The 20387-nt window shown below is 36.5% G+C and overlaps 1 protein-coding gene across 2 annotated transcripts in view; it reads left to right on the top strand.

The window, feature by feature from the left end:
• Nucleotides 1-20387, top strand: part of SLC5A8 (solute carrier family 5 member 8) — a 55234-nt gene that overhangs the window by 19573 nt on the left and 15274 nt on the right. For both annotated transcript variants that reach the window (XM_065937603.1, XM_065937596.1), the window contains exons 4-10: nucleotides 2257-2324; nucleotides 3541-3695; nucleotides 6409-6549; nucleotides 10625-10754; nucleotides 12563-12651; nucleotides 13724-13836; nucleotides 16792-16859. In XM_065937603.1, the coding sequence (XP_065793675.1) occupies nucleotides 2257-2324; nucleotides 3541-3695; nucleotides 6409-6549; nucleotides 10625-10754; nucleotides 12563-12651; nucleotides 13724-13836; nucleotides 16792-16859 (764 nt within the window). The remainder of the gene's footprint in view (nucleotides 1-2256; nucleotides 2325-3540; nucleotides 3696-6408; nucleotides 6550-10624; nucleotides 10755-12562; nucleotides 12652-13723; nucleotides 13837-16791; nucleotides 16860-20387) is intronic.

The raw sequence follows: 20387 nt of genomic DNA, 5'->3' as shown, positions 1-20387 counted from the left end.
ATTCACAATGAGGGCACTTATTTTTGTAGAAAAGTTTTAGTTTATGGATACAGTTTATGTAATAAATATAGTCATTTGGATTTTCTAGTTTTTATTCAGCCAGTTTTAGTCAACTGTCTTTTTTAGGACATTAATTCATTTAATCTAATTTGCCAAGTCATTTGCATTTGAAATATCCTCTTGTTATCCTTTTAATGTTTATAGCATTTATAGTGATGTCCCTTCTAATTGTGCCTAATATTGATATCTTTTCTGTCCTTTTTTTCCTTGATGTATCTTGCTAGTCTTTTATTAATGTTTTAAATTTTTTCTTAGAACTAGTTTCTGGCTTTGTTGATTTTATGTATTGCTTTCTATTTCATTAATTATGTTTACTGTTTCTTCTACTTAACTTTGGGCTTAAATTTTTTAGCTTCTTAAGGTAGAAACCTTGATTTTAAATCTCTTATTTTCTAAAATAATATTTACAGCTATAAATTCTATTGTAAGTACTGCCTCATTTGCATCCCACAGGTTTTGATAACTTGTGTTTTTTTTTAATCATTCAGTTCGAGATATTTTCCAATTTCTCTTGTGATTTCTTTTACCCATGGGTTATTTAGAAGTGTGTTACATAACTTTCAAATATTTGGTGATTTTCAAGCATACCTTTTTGTTATTGGTTTCTAAATTAATGCTGCTTTGGTCAGAGGACTACTGTGGTTTTAATTCTTTGAAATGTATCAAGATTTGTTTTACAGCCCAGGGTATGGTCTGTGTACCTGAACATTCATTGTGTTGGGGACAATATTCTATACATGTCAAAATTTCAGCTCGTTAATTTTCCAGGCTCTTGGTTTTATTGATTGCATTACCATGGGGTCATTTAATGTTCCCTAGTCCTCTGTATTTCTTTTGAAGTATATCTAGAAGCATTCTCAGACTTCATTTCAACTTTTTGGAGACTATTTCATAATACAGTTTTCAACTCTTTTGAATAAATACCAAAGGACACATTGTTGAATTATATTGCAAGAATATGTTTAGTTTTGTAGGAAACCACTAAACTGCCTTCTAAAATGGCTCTTGCCATTTTGCATTCTTACCTGCAATGCATGAAAGACTTATGTTGCTCCATCTCTTTGCCAGCATGTGATGTCAGTGTTCCAAATTTTGGCTATTCTAACAAGTGTATAGTAGTATCTCGTTGTTTTCATTTGCATTTCCCTGATGACATCTGATGTGGAGCATCTTTTCATATACTTATTTGTCATGTATATATGTTTTGTGAGGTATCTGTTAAGGTCTTGGTCCGGTTTAGAATCAGGTTTTTTTTTCACTGTTGAGTTTTAAGCATTTTGTATGATATGGAGAGCAATCCCTTATCAGATGTCTTTTGTAAAATTTTCTTTCAAATCTGTGGCATAGACTTGTTATCCTTCCATTAAAAAATATAATTTGACCCACTGCTTCTTTTTTTAAAAATTGAATGAATTAATTAACGACACATTAATAGTTGTAGCTTTTTACTGCAAAAAGTTGAAATGAAGTCTGAGAATGCTTCTAGATCTAGTTCACAAGAAGTACAGAGGACTGGGGAACATTAAGTGACCCTTGGTGAAGGACACTTCGTAGTTGCAGCATGTGAGCTCTGTAGTTACAGCCCCCGGGCTCTAGAACACAGACTCCGCAGCTGTGACACATGGGCTTAGCTGCCCCAAGCCATGTGGGATCTTCCTGGATCAGGGATCAAACCCATGTCTCCTGCATTGGCGGACAGATTCTTATCCACTGCGCCACCAGGGAAGTTTTGCCCCTCTTCTTCTTAAATAAATGGTAACAAATGATGCAAGCTTTTCTCTTTCTTGGTCCCATTTTAGTAACATGGACAGTTTGTCTTTCAAGGATTGGTAGAAAAATGTGTTTATTTGAATCATGACAGTAAATATCCTGTGACTCCATTCAGTCTGGGTAACCACCTCCCAATATCAAGCAGTTTCTCAGCTTAATTATAATATAAATGCTTTTTCATGTATGTGATGTAGCCAGTGTTGGATCCTGTATAGTGTCTGAGGGTAGACGCCAGGTCTATTTAACTCACCAAATAAAATTTGAACTCTATTTGTTTTGGTACATTTTTTGAGATTTGGGCCTAGTCTAGGATAAGAGGGTATAGAGGTAGGTGCCCAATAAATGATATAGCTTCCTGCTGATGATTTTTTGAGAAGCCCTGGTATATATTTTACAGTTATACCTGCATTTTCTTTTCTTCTACAGTCACGGGGTTTGATCTGTGGGGTGTGGTAGTGGCTACTGGTGTTGTCTGCACATTCTACTGCACTATGGTATGTCAAGAGCCTTACTTCTCCTTTTACCCTATACACTTGCTTTGCAAAATTAAAAGTTTTAATCAATGCATGCTGCAGTCTGGGTTGTTTATATTTCCTTCCCACAATAGCTTATTTTTTATAAGGAATATTCAGTCCAGGGTAAAATTTAATCCTTTGTAAAACATTGATCATAACTGATATTTTTTTCTTCATTTGAACCATGCAGTGGTCCCCAATCTCATTTCATAATTTGCTTTTATTGTCATCATGTTATTATGACTATACTCACAATATTCCTTAGCTTAGTAACCTGAGATAATTTCCCATTGCCTTTAGGCAGGAGTGACAGTCAAAATATGTAAGAACCAGTGTGGCATGGGCACTGATATTATCACTGATGCTGATCCTTCGCAGTGGTGCAAGTCTTGTGCAACCTGTGATACTCTAAGTCTTAATACTTCAGTTACTCGATGATGTAGACGACAAGGTCCTCAAAGAGGGACTGCGTCAGGTTCTGGAGGGGGACACTTGGGCAGTGACTAGTACAAAGCAATTTTAGTTTTTCAGTAACTGGTATGTCCTTCTTTGTTCTAATCCACTTGCCAATATAGAAGATGAAGGAGAGGCGGATTTGTTCCCTGGGTTGAGATGATCCGCTGGAGTAGGAAATGGCAACCCACTCCAGTATTCTTGCATGGAAGATCCTATGGACAGGGGAGCCTGGTGGGCTACAGTCCAGGGGATCACAAGGAATTGGATCCCCTCAGAGCACACACAGATGCCTTCTTTGTGCGCACTGTTTGACTATCAGTCCTGCCTATAGGATAAAATCTATGATGCTGCAATTTGACTCTGAGTTTTCTTCCTAGCAATATCCCCATGCCACTCCACTTTGCTCCAAAATGTATATCTGGACACACTAAGCATGCCATGTGTTTTGAATTCTGGGAGCCTAGCAGGCTGCAGTCCATGGGGGTCACAGAGAACCGGACGTGACTGAGTGGCTAAGCACATGCTTTTTGCCCACACTGTTTTCTCTGCTGGGGGTTTCATTTTGGATTCTGTTTATATTTGAAAGTTGAATCTAAGTACAACCTTCCTATCTCCCTTGGGTGCACTTCTTAGCCAAGATTCATGTTTTCCTTATCTTTGACCAGGAGAGTGTATAAGCATATAAGTGCTTAATAATCTCTGGTAGAAGCATTAATCCTAATGTACTTTTTCCTCAAAGGGTGGTCTTAAAGCAGTTATCTGGACGGATGTTTTTCAAGTTGGAATCATGGTGGCTGGCTTTGCATCTGTGATTATAAAGGCGGCATTGGTTCAAGGTGGAATCAGCACTATTATAAATGATGCCGCCGATGGAGGAAGATTAAACTTCTGGAAGTAAGTTGCTTTTTGGTTAAGTATTTACTTCTTGGTTAATAGAACATTCCTTTTTTTTTCTTCCTGTAAAAAGTCTGTTGACTGAAATAATAAATTTACATTAGAAAACAAGCTAACCATTGAGGTCATGGTACAAAACTTTGAAGCTGGCACATAAGTGTGTAAGGAGTTTTCACTCTAAGGGTGGAAGCGGTCAGGTGGTACTTAGTAACATGGTGCTGCGGATGGTGCTTCCTTCTGAGAAGGGATTGATAGCAAAAGAGTATTTCCTTCCGGAAATTAAAATCTGAGATAGGTTGAAAGGTCGGGGTAGGGAGAGAAGGGAAGATATAGTGGAGAGGTAAGGAAAGGAAACCTCTTAAGGGAAAAGCACTGAAAGATAGTGATTCCATTTTGACAATTCTTTGTTTCACGCAGCCTAGAGAATTCCTCTTTTAATATGGCCCTGGCAATATATAGTATATTATTATTATATATGTCTGTATTTTATATGTGAATATTATTTAGTGTATATTATGTAATATTAAATATTATTTCTAGAATATTGACTAGAGAAGTTATAGCCAATGCCTCAGGTATCAGCGTTACATAAGATATAATGTCTTCAACAACTGTTTAACTTGCTTAAAGAAGGCTAATGGAGAAACTAGATATTTCATCATAAGTTTAAAAGACTATTTAAAACACTTTATCTTTTGGATTGATGGTGTCTTCCTTATACATCATGTTCATTGTGCAGGGGGGGCTCATTTTGACATGAACCAGCTAATTTTCTCTTAAAGCAGCCCTGCTATGAGATAAGCAAGCTGAAATCACTGGCAAGAGGAAAGAAAACCACTTTACATTTGGCGGCTCTCTTCTGGTTTTCTGAAAGACGGTGTTAGTGTTTGAGAATAACATTAGAAATTGGACAGGGTCAATGTCCTAATTTGCAAGAGTGAGTTACAGTGAATCAACTCCAACTGTTCTCAATATTTTTAAGGAAAATAGAGCCTCCAGTTGGCCTAGCTTAGGCTTGGTTCCATCCATCAGCTAGGACAGAGTAGAACATTTTGATTGACCATCATTTAGACTGTTTAATGGAGAAATGGTTATTTTCCCAAGGCAAACCTAGGTTGCTGTTACTAGAAGTGTTAATTTCTCTCCAACTCCTTGTGACCCCATGGACTGTAGCTCACCAGTCTCCTCTGTCCGTGGGATTCTCCAGGCAAAAATACTGGAGTGGGTGGAAGAGTGGGGAATAGATACCAAGAGACAGAAACAACCAGTGGCCACTCAGTAGACCTGGATTACTTCCAAATCTCTTCCTAGTCAGCTAGGTTGAAGGGAAAGGGTATGGAGTCAATCAATTTTTCTGCAAAATAACTGTCAGTTTATACGAAGGGTAAACACATTGGTTCATTGAAATAATAACTTATAACCTGTAAAAGATTCCAAAAAGTAAAAGATTAAACATTTTTATGACCCTTACAAGGTTTCCAACAATTAAGGAAAAATGAAAAGCCTTATTGTATATCCCTTGTTATTCAAATATGTCTTGAGAATATGATGGTGGACAATAAATCTGCTCTGGGTAGGATAAACGAAGAGAAGGATTTTGTGTTGATATTTTCCATACGGTCTATAGTTGGCATATGTATTCTGTATTGCCAAAACCAAAACCACTAAATGGGGTGTTTTAAATCTTGTCTTACTTTCTTCCAGTAACTCACAGAACCCTTTGGCTCTTGACGTTTATTAGCTAGTATAGTAGACACTTTCTTTATGGGAGAAAGGACCAACACCCTTGAAACTCTTAGACTTTGATATTAACTATTAGAGAATGGAATAGAGGCTCTCATCTTTCCATCAGAATGCTGAAAACATAAAATTGTAGCACTCTACCCAAATGATCTCAAATATAAACTTTGAAGTGAAATTGCAGAATTTTAGAAATGCAGAATGTTTCCATTAAAGCTAATTTTGCAGAAAATTTTCAAGCTTATATTGTGTATCAGTGATGAAGAGACTCATTCCTTCCAAGATGATACAGTAAGAAGAATTAAAAGATGCATTGAATGTGGAAGTTGAGCTTTCTTTGTAATCGTATTTTGTTTAAGTGCCGTAATGTGACTTTCAACTGTGAGTATGTAGTTTGTACACACAGCCTTTTAAGAACATGGTTATAATGACATGGTAGTTTTAAACATGAAAACCTTTAAACTGCATTAATTGAATCCTTCAACTTGAGTATAAAGTAGAACTGGGACTATAAATGTTCTGGGAGAGGAATTATACACATGAAATGTGTCAATATTATGTTTATTTCAGTACTATATCTGTTGCTCCAGTGTACCTAGGAATTGCTTGCTCTCTCTTTCTTCAGCTTCATGCTCTTCTCTGATTACAGCATGGCAGACTTGTTTAAATAATTTCCTGTGGACATGGGAGAACAGTTTCTATAAACATTCACAATGATTGAAACATTCATTTTGCCCCCAGTCCTATCCAGAATTTCCAAATCTCTGAAAGTATCAATTTTTTAATTTCACTGAACTTCAGTTAGAAATATTTCTACCTTTTATATTACTTAATCAATCTGTACACCTTTGTGTATATATATATTTGTTTATATTTATGTAAGTATACATAGCTTGCTTCTAAAACACTCTAGAAAGATTTCTGTAGTAGTTTACTGAGAGTTCAAATTTGTTTTCTGTTTGTTTTCATTTAGCTTTAATCCTAACCCTTTGCAAAGACACACATTCTGGACGATTATTATAGGAGGGACCTTCACGTGGACCAGCATCTATGGTGTGAACCAATCCCAAGTGCAGAGATATATTTCCTGTAAAAGCAGGTTCCAGGCAAAATTGTAAGCCAAACTATGGTATATGAATTGTGAGTAACTATCAATTGTCTTTATGGGTGCTCAGAAGTCAAGCTTTGCTGGAGTTTCTCTTTTGTATCATGGAATTCTAAGAGATAAATGATATACTTACAAAAGGATCACATAGAACAAAGTGGTACTGTATGTTTTGAATCAGATATTTTAAAATTTTTATATCAAGGACCTCTGTTTCTTTTGTCTGCCTTCTGATGGTTGAGGATAAGAGGCTTGTGCAAGCTTCCTGATGGGAGGGACTGGCTGTGGGGAAAACTGGGTCTTGCTCTGGTGGGCAGGCCGCACTCAGCAAATCTTTAATTCGATTTTCTCCTGATGGGTGGTGCTGTGCTCCTGGTGGTCCAGTGGTTAAGACTCTGTGTTTCCACAGCAAGGGGTGAGGGTTTGATCCCTGGTTGGGGAACTAAGATCCCACATGCCACATGGTGTGGCCAAAAGAAAATTTATATCAATTATTAAGTAAAACAAACCTTATCAAATACATAGGCATTTATTTTGCATCTGTATAAGGAAATATAAGGAATAAAAGTTATAAATATGTGGCTCTTATCATAAAGGACAGAGGATGAGATGGTTGGATGATCTCTTCGACACAATGGACCTGAGTTTAAGCAAACTCTGGAAGATAGTGAAGGACGGGGAAGCCTGGTGTGCTGCAGTCTCTGGGGTTGCAAAGAGTTGGACATGACTTAGCAACTGAACAACAATCATGATGGAACATAGCATCAAATTAGGAAAATACATGCAACTATGTGAAAAATGAAATAACACTAGAGGTATAACGGAACTGAAACAATGTAACAGTAGAGGAAATGTTCTAGAGCATTGTACTGCCAGATGTGTTGTTTCATTTTATATTCAGACACAGTTATGGGCTTATAACCTGGTTCTAACACTTGCTACTTGAGTAATGGGGTGAGTTTCTTAGACTCTCTGAACGTCAGTTTCTAAACTTATACAATGAGCATATCACACATCTTGTGGAGGAATTATAAAATACTGTGTTTGTCATGAATGTGGTAGGGATCCAGTAAATGTGAATTCCCTTTTCCACCTCAAATCCTGGGATGTGAAGGCAGGGATGAATGAGACATTCCTGTTGAGCAGGCAGGTCCTGAAGCAAGACCAACGTGTGGGCCGGTGGAGAAGAATAGGAGAGCATTCCAGGTAGGAAGAGCGATTTGCCCAAAGCACAGGAGTTGTCTTCTGACCTCTTATCACGAGCCCTCTGGAGGGCTTCCCAGATGGCGCTAGTGGTAAAGAACCTGCCTGCCAAAGCAGGAGACATAAAAGATGCGGGTTCAATCCCTGGTTGGGGAGATAGAAGATGGCAACCCACTCCAGTATGCTGGCCTGGGAAATCTTGTAGACAGAGGAGCCTGACGGGCTACGGTCCATGGGGTGGCAAAGAGTCAGACACTACTGAAGTGACTTAGCACATGCATGTACCAAGGTCAGAAGGACAGCATGGTCAGGGGAGTCTCCAGCCCATCTTGGCTTAGGCAGAGTGTGAGCAGTGGTTGGTTTTTTCTCAGGAGGCCTCAGATAAACTTGGTGACCAGCACTCTTAATACTAATAAATAAGGCTAAGTTGGCTTTCAGGCATTTTGAAGCTTTAAAACTCTTAAGAGTAACAAGGTGATTGCAGTAGAAGGAGTAGCAATTCTATTTGTATTAAGGGAGAATATTAAAAATATGTGATGTCACACATCAACATATGAGGGTAAGTTGGTTTAGACATTATCTATGTTTGGTAAATTTCACAATGAAAGATCTATATGAATATGAGTATAGTAACTGCATATGGAATCCCCCAAAAGTGAGCTTAGGAATGCTGATATTTTAAGACACTTTAAAGGAATATAATTTATATATCCAGTAATTCATCCACATTAGAACTGATGCCCCTCCCAAAGTAATTGTGCACAGGCTCTTCTTTGGGAACATGTGTCTTTGAGAATATGGAGCTCAAAAAGCCCAAGTTTATAACTAAAAGAACAGCATTAGAGCTTTCTTAGGTAGAAAACAATTTCCTTCCGAATAGTCCAATGGTCTCTTTAACAAGCGCTCAGGGGAACCATTTTCTCCCAGTTTCTAACATTGGCTCCGTGGAAAGAATGAACCCAGCCAAAAAGTCAAGACCTACTGACATTGATTGACTAGACAGAGTATCAGATGTTGATTAGTGGTCTATCTGACTGGCATTAAAGTAGAATAAAACAATAGGATAAGATATCAACTCATATGTAAGTGAGGTATGGTGACTGAGTAGGAAAGTATCTGGGTTTATTTCTGGTGATTTGGAGATGACATATAGTTACACTACTTTTAATTTTTTAAAACATTTTTATGTTGGAGTATACTTGATTAACCATGTTGGTTTAGTTTCAGGTATATAGAAAAATGACTCAATTGTACATATACATGTATCTATTATTTTTCAAATTCGTTTACCATTTAGTTTGTTGCAAAGTATTGAGCAGAGGTCCCTGTGCTATAAGGTAGATTCTTGTTGGTTTATCCATTACCCATTAGGCAGTAACAAAGTACACAGTGAATGTAGTCAATCAAGAGAAAAGACTAGAAATCTATTGTTTGGGACTTCCTGCAGGTTAGGTTCTCCTGGAAGCAGACTTTGAGGTGGAAGTTAGCATGCCAGAGTCTCCTAGGGAATTATCACTGTAGAAGAGAAGGAAGGGGAGATTGGCCAGAGGGAGAAGGTAGACTGAAATGCAGTCTCAACAGAGGCCTCAACAGGAACTTTAGAGCTGAGATGACCCTTCAGGCTGTTCCAGGTTGGCTTGAGGGAACTCAGCCTTTAAACCTCTGAATCTAGTCATCATTTTGTGCAGGCTGCCCTGGGGAAGGAGGTAAGAGTTGGTGGTGGTGTGGGCACCTCTCTTCAGTCCAGGTGTCCACTATAGTGCCCCTGGGGAAAAAACCTTAGCCTTAGTGGGAGAAATATTTGCTATCAACTGCTTATTAAAATAGGGCTTCCCTGACAAGACATAGCATTCAATGATATTAACATTAGTAATATCACGAACTCCCATTTAACAAGTGGTTATTACATGCTATTGTACTATATGATAGACGCCATTTTATTTACTTTTACATATAACTCAGTGAGGTATGCATTGTTATTTCTGGCTTTCAATGAAGAAACTGAAGATCAGAGAGGTTAATTTACTTGGCCAATGTCACATATGGTAGAGAGAGCTAAGATATATGCTCAGGACTGACTCCAGTGTTATCACATAAACCTTTACATTCCGCTGGAGCACATACCATGTATTGAAATGCTGAGCATTATTTTGGAAGATACCTGTCTAGGAATACAGGTTTGCCTTTCCTATTTAATGGATGGCATCACAAACCACATTTAAACAACTTTGGTGAGTTGCTGTGTAGATGCTAACAATGTCAAGCAGTTTATAACTGCATCACTTTAAAAGGGAAAATGAATAATAGTCACTGCTCTGTTGACTATTAAAGTCTCTATTTCATGACAAAAGGTCCAGAAGTAGTGTCATTTTGTTACAGCTGTCCTTTAGTTGCTAAGTTGTATCTGACTTGTTTCCAACCCCATGGACTGTAGCCCACCAGGCTCCTCTGTGATATTTCCCAGGCAAGAATACTGGAGTGGGTTGTCGCTTCCTTCTCCAGGGGAATCTTCCTGACACAGGGATGGAACCTGCGTCTCCTGCACTGACAGTTGGACTCTTTACTGCCGAGCCACCAGGAAAGCCGGAAGTAGTGTAGTTAAACAACATTATAAAGCTAATAACGCTCATGGAACTCTGACCTGGAGAATACATTCATTCAGTGACAGAACCCCATCTACTCCAAATATTTCCAAATACAGTGTTGATTGACCTCATAAACAGAAGGTTAGGCCAGAATATAAGAAATACAATTTTTGACACCCCAAAGAGAATGCATGTCTATTGAATATAGTCATAAATGTCTCTTCTGTTTAACAATCGTCCTCATCTTTGAGATGGAAATTAAAATTGCCATGTACTTGTTGTTTTCACTTCATTAGGTCTCTCTACATCAACCTCCTGGGACTCTGGGTGATCCTCGTCTGCTCGGTGCTTTGTGGGCTTGCCCTCTATTCCAGGTACCATGACTGTGATCCCTGGACCGCCAAGAAAGTGTCTGCACCGGACCAGGTCCAGTACCATGTCTTTCTTACGTGCAGGAATGACGTTCCCAAAGGTTATTAGCTGGGAGGAGAATGCTCATGTTCTTCTAAAGTAACAGCAAATAGGCACATTATTTATTTTTAGTTTCTATAAAGCATTTGGAAAAATTTATTTTAGCAGACATAACAAGAATGAAGAATGCTACTTCCAATATTAAAGTACTGAGAGATTTCCCTGGTGGTCCGATGGTGAAGGATCTGCCTGCCAATGCAGGGAACATGGGTTCAACCCCTGGTCCCAGGATGATCCCATGTGCCGCAGAGCCACTGAGCCTGTGCGCCACAACCACTGAAACCCGTGCTCGAGGGCCCAGGCTCTATAACAAGAAATGCCACTGCAGCGAGAGGCCTGCACTCTGCAATCCGAGAGTGGGCCTCTCACTGCAGCTAGAGAAAGCCCAAGTGCCCTAACAAAATAAATAAATAAAAATAGAAAAATACATGGAAATGCCTGGAAAAATTTTCAAGGCAGATCGTGCATTGACAAAGAAGCTGCAATACAATTGCTTAATTTGTGAAAGTGAAAGTTGCTCAGTCATCTCTGACTCTTTGTGAAGTCCATGGGATTCTCCAGGCCAGAATATTGGAGTGGGTAGCCTTTCCCATCTCCAGGGGATCTTCCCAACCCAGGGATTGAACCCAGGTCTCCCACATTGCAGGCAGATTCTTTACCAGCTAAGCCACAAGGGAAGCCCAAGAATACTGGAGTGGGTAGCCTATCCCTTCTCAATCGATCTTCCCAACCCAGGAATCGAACTGGGGTCTCCTGCACTGCAGATTCTTACCAACTGAGCTATTTGTAACCTAGTGTAATTGATATGATTACTTCATGCTAGCCAACCTATACCCTAATGAATGAATTGTTATAAAGTCTTGATGGCATACAGTATAATAGTCATACTCATAATACAGTGTTAGAAGCATTGTGTGTTTTTTTTTAAATCACTTACTTGTGATGATTGGTTGTTGCAGTTTCTGCAGTTATTAGAGAGAGACATACTGTGCAGTAACACAGTTCTTTGAAATGAGTAATAAAACAGTAAAAAAACCCTAACACGTTGCATATTGTTTTCATATTAAATATCACTCACGTCATACCTGTGTAAGGATAGGTTATCCACTTCAACAAAGTCATGCATATGATGTTCTACATGTATATTTTTCTATATTAAAAAAAAAATCCACATATAAGCAGACCCACGCAGTTCAAAATGATTTTGTCCAAGGGTCAACTGTATAAGCAGCTCTAATTACATTTTCAATCCTGAATAGTGATTGAAGTTCACAGGTGTAAATCTGAGTCATCAAGTGAAGTTAAATTAAGTGAATGCTTATTACTTAAGCACAGAGGTATGTAAAAATACTTCCTTTAAATTGATTTATTATTCCAAAAATGAGAACAGCTGCCTATCTCTGAGCCTTTTCTATATTCTGTGTGCTATACTAAGAACTTACATATATGATCTAATTTAAGTTTTGTAGCAACTCTATGAGATTAGAATTATTATTCCTGTTTTACAGATGAGGAAACTGAGGCTTAGAGAAACTAAATAATAAAAGCCACATCTGTCTGAATCCAGAGCCTGTATCCTTAACTACTATTCTATTTTTTTTATTTAAATGTTAGCAGGTAAAGAGTTTAATTTTTCATATTTGGAAATTTCAGTTGTGTGGAATATCTTCCTTTAGTTCTTAAATACCACAAGATAAATGAGATGTTAATTAATTTTATTTCATAGCCAACAGTACTCAAGAGCAAATTTTGAAATTTTTCAGCTCATGCCTTATTTGGTACTGGACATTCTGCAAGATTATCCAGGACTTCCTGGACTTTTTGTGGCCTGTGCTTACAGTGGAACATTAAGGTATGAACTAGGACTCTAATAATACAAGTTTTCCCTCTTGGGATGCTTCTTTTATTATTGGATATTTGGGGGGATAAAGTTGAATTCTGGACATGGGCACAAATGGCCTCAAATAGGCAATTATTCCATGTCTCCTTTCTGTCAGTCTGACTCTTCTCCTTGAGGGTTGGCTGTCTGTTGCCCTAAATCTTTGCTTTTATCTTTAGTCCCTACTGTCTAAAACATCATCACATACCCAATACTGTCACAATAATGATAATCAGTTGATGGTCAATTTTGCTGATGGTAAAAATAAGGACCTACAGTCTTAGTTTAAAATATGATTGTAACTAAAGCATGGTCAAATGGAAAACTTAGAATACAAATCTCCTGTTACGTGCTGAATAATATATACTGTCCAAAGAATCTTGTTTTGTGTTTGAGCTTATTGATTGCACTTTGTTCCTGTGTTATGCTAATTATTATCATGTACAACATATGTTAGTGAAGATCCAGCAAATTAATATTATTAATATTTATGGTGAATGTTAGGACTTATGATAATCCTTTCTATGCATGAAGAAAAATGTGCTTTAAAGTCATTATATAGTAATACTGCATGATCTAAGAGATTCTTTCATGGATAATAAGGATTATGGCAAAATGAAAGCAACATTAAATTATCCTTTCTCACTATTAAGCCTATGGATTTGCCTGAATCATTCTTAGATGACAGCTTCCAGAAAGAGGATGATGTAATTATTAAAAAATAATGTGGTAGGTAAAATAGATAAAAAAACAAAGTCCTACTACATAACACAGGAAACTGTACTCAATATCTTATAACAAACCATAATGGAAAATAATATGAAAAATAATATGTATATTAATATATGCATATATATACTGAATAACTTTGCTATATGCCAGAAACTATCACAACTTTGTACATCAACTATACTTATAATTAAAAAAATAATGCAGTAGAAATCTGGTTATATTTCAGAGGTGACAGTGCTGTCCTTTTTCTTACTCCTAGCTAAGGTATTATTAAAGTTCACATGCAGGTTAAGAACTTGGTTTCCCTCCGCAGCACCGTGTCCTCCAGTATCAATGCCTTAGCCGCGGTGACCATGGAAGACCTAGTGAAACCTCGCTTCCCATCTCTCTCGGAAAAGTCTCTCTCTTGGCTTTCACAAGGAATGAGTAAGCTTTCATTTCACAATTCCATCTTAACTCTGGGAGATCATTTTTTAGAGATACCAGAAATTATTTTCCATGGAAAATAGTGTGAGTGTATGCATGCATGTGACTTAATGCAGTCATGGCCATATTTGCAATCAAGATTTGGGATATACTTCCAGCAATTGTCCGGTGACCACAAAGAACAATTTCCAGGGGTCCTATGTGGCTGACTTTCTTTTCTACCTTCTTCCTATACCAAATCTATGTTAGAATTCTTAGCTACTGTTAAAAATTCAGTTTCATCCATGTCAATGTATGGCAAAAACCACTACAATATTGTAATTAGCCTCCAACTAATAAAAACAAATGGAAAAAAAAAAGAAGAAACAAAAGATAAATAAAAATTCAACCCGTTTCCATCAACTGCAGTTTTAAGAAATATCCTTAGTTTGGAACCAAGAGTCACACTTTTTCCCTGTTACCTAAGAGGGCACTGACAGTTTGAGATATATAGTCTTATGTGTATGGATTGAAGATAAAGAAACAGAGTGTTATGATTTTTTTTAACCAATCTTGATTGTTCTATCTGCATGTTTAGGCTGTCCAGGAGATAGTCAATAAAATTGTATGAGGAATGCTCAACTTTATTCAATATGAATTCTCAAATTCATAGATTGTAGGATCTTATTAGGGGTTAAATATCATCTTGAATGTAAAGATATTTAACCTCAATTGCTAAATGTCCCAGATGCAGTATTTGACTCAGAGAAACCTAACTAGTGCACCTCTTCATTTTCACTTGGGTATACTTCTTTCAGGATGAATGACTAACAAATTAGTTTTTTAAAAAAGAATCTTTAAATAAAACAAAACAAAACAAAAAAAAGACTAATGGAAAGAATCTTTAACCTCAACTTAATAGCACTAGTAGACTGTCAAAGAAATAGTAAATAATATCCTGTTTTATACCACAATTCTGTATGTAATTGCCATGACCGTAGCCTGGAATACATACTTAATTTATATTCTTCAGTGTCCCCTAAATTTAAATAGCATTGAATTATTTTATTATGTACCTGATTTTAATCCTGGAACATAATTTTTTAAAAATGATATAATGCTTCCTTAAAGGACATTTAGATGGGCTCATTATGGGATTGTTGAAGCTGTGTGGTTTAGTAGAATAAATAGAAGCTTTTGAAGTCAGACAGACTTGCTGGCCTCACCAAACTGCTTCACTAATTTACTAACTCTTAGCCTCAAGCAAGGGCTTCCCAGGTGGCTTGGTGGTAAAGAACTTGCCTACAGTGCAGGAGATGTGGGTTCAGTCACTGGTTTGGGAAAAATTCCTTGGAGAAGGAAATGGCAACCCACTCCAGTATTCTTGCCTAGGAAATTCCGGGGACAGAGGAGCCTGGCAGGCTGTAGGCCATAGGGTTGCAAAAGAGTAGGATGTGACTTAGTGACTATGCAATGACAAAGCCTTGAGCAAACCCGGTTGAACCTGTGTTTCTTTATATGGAAAATGAAAATAAAAATTATTCACTTTGTAGGTACTGTGAGATTTAGAGATAATCCACGTAAAACAAGAGGTACTAGCTAATACTCAAGAAATGATGTTGATGATGATTAATAACAAATTGACTCCACTAGTATAGATGAATCTTTCATTCATTTTGAAGGGTTGAATATAATCATTATGTTGAGGTATGTAACATGGCAAATGACTTAAATGTTTCTGATAATTTGAGTACAAAAAAACCACAATGGTGACCATTCATGAGCTACCAAATAGAGAAGAATTTAGTATGTTGGAAATACTATTTATATTAGGATTTAGAGATATGGAAAATCATTGTAATGAAACTCTTTTAAAAAAAGTTAATGTAAAGTTTTCCATTCAGGCACAGTGAGATTTACTCACTCCGTTTAACAAAGGTGTGAGTGCTTTTGTAAGTAAGATAGAAATAACATAAGGAATACACTAATTTTTTTATGAATAAATTTGTCACTCATTCTATTTTTTATATTTTGAAGTTTATATGTAGGAAATTGTATGAATGGATTTCAGGTGAGTTTTGTTGAATGGAAATCTTTAAAAATAAAAGTGGGGGAGTTGGAATTTTCTTATGTGTGTTAGTTGCTCAGTTGTGTCCAGCTCTTTGCAACCTCATGGACTGTAGCCTACAAGGCTCCTCTGTAGAGGGAACCCAGGCAAGAATACTGGAGTAGGTTGCCATTCCCTTCTCCAGAGTTTTCCTAAAGCAATTTCAAAAGTAAAATGTGTAGTTAGAGAAAATCTGGAAAATACTAAGAGCGAAAAGACAAAAAAATTCCATAAACTGACCACCAGTGATAGCTTGAGAATTTCTATAAAGAAGTTTTGGGGAAAGAGTTTGATAGAAGGGGAAAATATAATACTTATCTTCAAGTTGCCTTTCTTTGCTTTTGTTTAACAGGAAGGGTTTGTGAATATTGATGGAGCTCATAAGAAGGCTAAAGGTCCTAAAATACTCTGGTGTGGATTGCCACTTCCCAGGAGAAATGAACACTTAAAGTCAGAAGACTTTCTGATGTTTATTACTCCCTTCCCCATCAGAGCTGAGCTAAGCTGTGTCCTGTTTTTGGCAAAGTGAAAAGAGAGACCTGAGCTTTACTTTACAATGTTTATGGAGGATTAGAAGAGTAACACAATGGTTTTTAGTTTTAGAATACCTATAGTTAATTTTAGGGATTCTTTACTTATATAACCTAATGTAGTAAATCCTGGGACACAATATCAGGGTTTTCTTTCCTCTTGCACACTGCTGACGTAGAAAAACAGCCCGTTGCCTTTTTACCTGACTCTGAGGTAGGTGGCCATTCTTCATTATAGTCATATTACACACTTTGAATCAAGGTGTGTTAGCTTATTCTATTGAGAATTCTAATCCTCTGAATCTGGATTTTGCGATGGCTTTTATGTCATCCATATAGGTGTGCTGTTTGGAGCCCTGTGTATTGGCATGGCTGCACTGGCTTCACTAATGGGAGCTTTGTTGCAGGTAAGAGCTAATCCTCAAAGGTTTAAGTCATAATCACTAAGTTCTTCTTTTTTTTAAAAAATTGATGTGATTTCTAGACTTCTGTCTTTATATGTCTACCCATAGACATACCAAGGAACAGATGTGACTAAAGTCTTTAAAATTTTTTTTAATTGAAATTTCCATTTTGAGATAATCATAGGTTTACATATAATAGTGAAAAATAATACAGAGAGACCCCACACACCCTTTAGCCAGTTTCCTCAATGGTGAGAGACCTAGGTTATTTTCTCTGTGGATGTCCAGTTGTTCTAACACCACTTGTTGTAAAAACTATCTTTCTTCCATTGATTGCCTTTGCACCTACATGAAAAATCAGTGGAGCATGTTTGTATGGGTCTATTTTTGGTTTCTTTGTTCTATTCCATTGATCTGTGTGTATATCCATCTGCCAAGATCACACAGTCTTGATTACTATCATGTTGTAATAAATCTTGAATCCAGATTTACTGATTCCCTCCACTTTATTGTTATTTCTCAAAATTGTTTTAGCTATTTTAGTTCCTTTGCCTTCCTATATAAAGCTTAGAATAATCTTCTCTTCATATACATATAAATATATATATATATATTTATATATAAACCCTGCTTAGATTTTTATAATATTGCCTTAAACCTATATAATAACTTGGGAACATTTTTACCACATTGAATCTTTTAATCCATAAATGTAGTATGTCTCTTCATTTATTTAGATCATCCCTAAGTTTTTCCACCACCAACTGTGTAATTTTTATAAGTCCCATTTATATTTAATTAGATTTATACCTAAGATTTATACCTAAGTATTTCATTTTTTGAGTAAATTAAATGATATTGTATTTTTAATGTTGGTGTCCATGTGTTTGTTAATGTATAAGAGATACAATTGATTTTTGTATATTTGTCTATATCATGTGACCTTGTTGAGTTTACTTATTGGTTTCTGAGATTTTCTTCAACTTCAGATAGGGATAGTTTCATATCTTCTCTTCCAATTTGCGCATGTACCTTTTGTTTCCTTATTGCTTCAATTTATTATTATTATTATTATGCTATTCCTGTGGCTTCAGTTTCCACATCGTGTTGAATAAGTGTAGGGAGAGTGAACACCATTGCCTTGTTGCCCAGTCGAATGAGGAAAGTGAGAGTGAAAGTTGCTCAGTCGTGTCCTACTCTTTGCGACCTCGTGGGCTATACAGTCCATGGAATTCTCTAGGCCAGAATACTGGAGTGGGTAGCCTTTCCTTTCTCTAGGGGGTCTTTCTAACCCAGGGATTGAACTCAGGTCTCCTGCATTGTAGGAAAATTCTTTACCAGCTGAGCCGCAAGGGAAGCCGCTGAATGAGGAAAGCATTTAGTAATTCATTCTTGAGTACATTAGCTGTGGAAGTTTTGTATATCCCTTTTACCAAATTAAGGAAATTCCCCTTTAGTCCTATTTTACTGAGAGTTTTTATCATGAATGAGTGTTGAAATTTGTCAGATGATTTTTTGGCGTCATTTGATATAACAATATGATTTTCTTCTTTAGTCCTTTGACATGGTATATTATCCTGATTGATTTTCAAATGTTGATCCAGCCTTGCATTTCTGGAATAAACCTCAGCATAACTATATGGTCATAACATATAGTTATTTTTATATCTTGCTCAATTCTATTTGATGATATTTTAGTAAGAATTTTTACATCTATACTCATGAGAGATACTGATCTGTAGTAGTTTTTTTTTGTAGTGTCATCGTCTGGATTTGGTATTCGGGTCATACCAGCTTCATAAAATAAATTGGAAAGAATTCTCTCCTTTTTTCTGAAAGAGATTGTGCAAAACTGGTGTTAATTCTTTGGTATAATGCTATTTGGTATAATACTCTAGTGAAACCATCTGCTCTTGGGGGTTTCTTTTTGGGGGAATTTAAAACTATGAATTCAGTTTCCTTAGTAGTTATACCTATTCAAATTACCTGTTTCATATTGGATGAATTATAAAATGGATCAAGGATTTGGTCTATTTCACCTAAGTTGTCAAATTTATATTTGTGAAGTTATTCATAGTATTCCCTTCTTATACTTTTGATATCTGCAGAGTTTGTAGTGTTAGCTCTTGTTTTATTCCTAATATTGGTAATTTTATCTTTTATCTGTTTTTTAGTCTTGCTAGAGGTTTGTCAACTTTTATTGATATTTTCAAAGAATTAACTTCTTGTTTCACTGATTTTTCCATATTGCTTTTCTGTTTTAAATCATCGCTTTTTGTTATTATCTTCATTATTTTCTTCCTTCTGCTTACTTTGGATTTTGTTCTTCTTGAGGCAGAACCTTAGATGATTGATTTCAGACTTTTCTTTATAATTTATGTGCTAATTGCTAAAATATTCCCTCTCAGCACTTTTAGCTGTGTCCCACAACTTTTCATATTTTGTATTTTATTTTATTTTATTTTGTATTTGTGTTTTAAAATTTCCTTTGATATGTTCTTTTGACCCATGGATTGTTTAAAAGTATGTTACTTAGTTTCTAAGTGTTTGGAGATTTTCCTGTTATCTTTCTGCTGTTGATTTCTAGTTTCATTCCAAGGTGGTCAGAGAACACTTTCTGTATGATTGTAGTTCTTTAGAATTTGCTGAAGTCTGTTTTACAGCCCAGGATGTAGTATCTTGGTGTCTGTTACAGGGGAACCTGAAAGGAATGTGTGCTCTGCTGTTAAGTGTATATTCTATGTGTCAATTATTAATAGATCTCCTCTTTGATGGTTCTGAGTTCTTCTGTATCCTTCTGATTTTCTGTTTAGCACTCTTTAATTGTTTAAGTCTTATTTTTTCTTCAAGTTTCAACTTAAACACTATTTTCTAAAAAGGCTTCTTCTGTTACCTGGATAGGTTTGAGTTCCCCTCTATTATGTTCCCAGAGCACCTCATATTTCTCTTATCATCCCCATTATAATACTTATAATACTTTATTTATTGTTATTTATTTAGTGTCTGTTTTACTAAATAGGTTATAATTCCATGAAGGTGAGGATTATGTCATTGTTCTTTGATAGTGTACCAAATATCTGGTACAGTGCCTAAGACAAAGTAGATGTTTTATACATTCAGGTTGAATGTAACTATTTATGTATTGGTTCATAAATATCTACTTATCTGATCACCCCCAAGTGGTCCATGAAATTTCCATGGCCACCTGGGTCCGACTCTGGGACTCTGGGACCTCAGCATGACCCAGAAACTTGAAGGTTAATGCTAGGCATAGCAACTCCTCCAGACTCCTGCTTCAAGCCTAGGATTTGGTTCCTTTCTGGCCGGTTGTTGCTTAGTGTATACCAGCTGTTAAAATAGTGTGCTCTCATCCTGATTGTATGAATGAATGAATGATTTAGGTCTGGAAACTCTAACCTTATCTGGTACACCTAAGCTATAACCAACACAACTCCTGTTAGTATGCTTTCCTTCATAGTCTGAATTACTATTTAGAGCTCTTATTATGATTGACTCCCCCTTCCCCCTCCT

This window comes from Muntiacus reevesi, chromosome 1 (assembly GCF_963930625.1).
Source record: "Muntiacus reevesi chromosome 1, mMunRee1.1, whole genome shotgun sequence".
Classification (NCBI taxonomy): Eukaryota; Metazoa; Chordata; class Mammalia; order Artiodactyla; family Cervidae; genus Muntiacus; species Muntiacus reevesi.
Note: the sequence above shows the minus strand (reverse complement) of the source record. Positions and strands in the feature narration are given on the sequence as shown.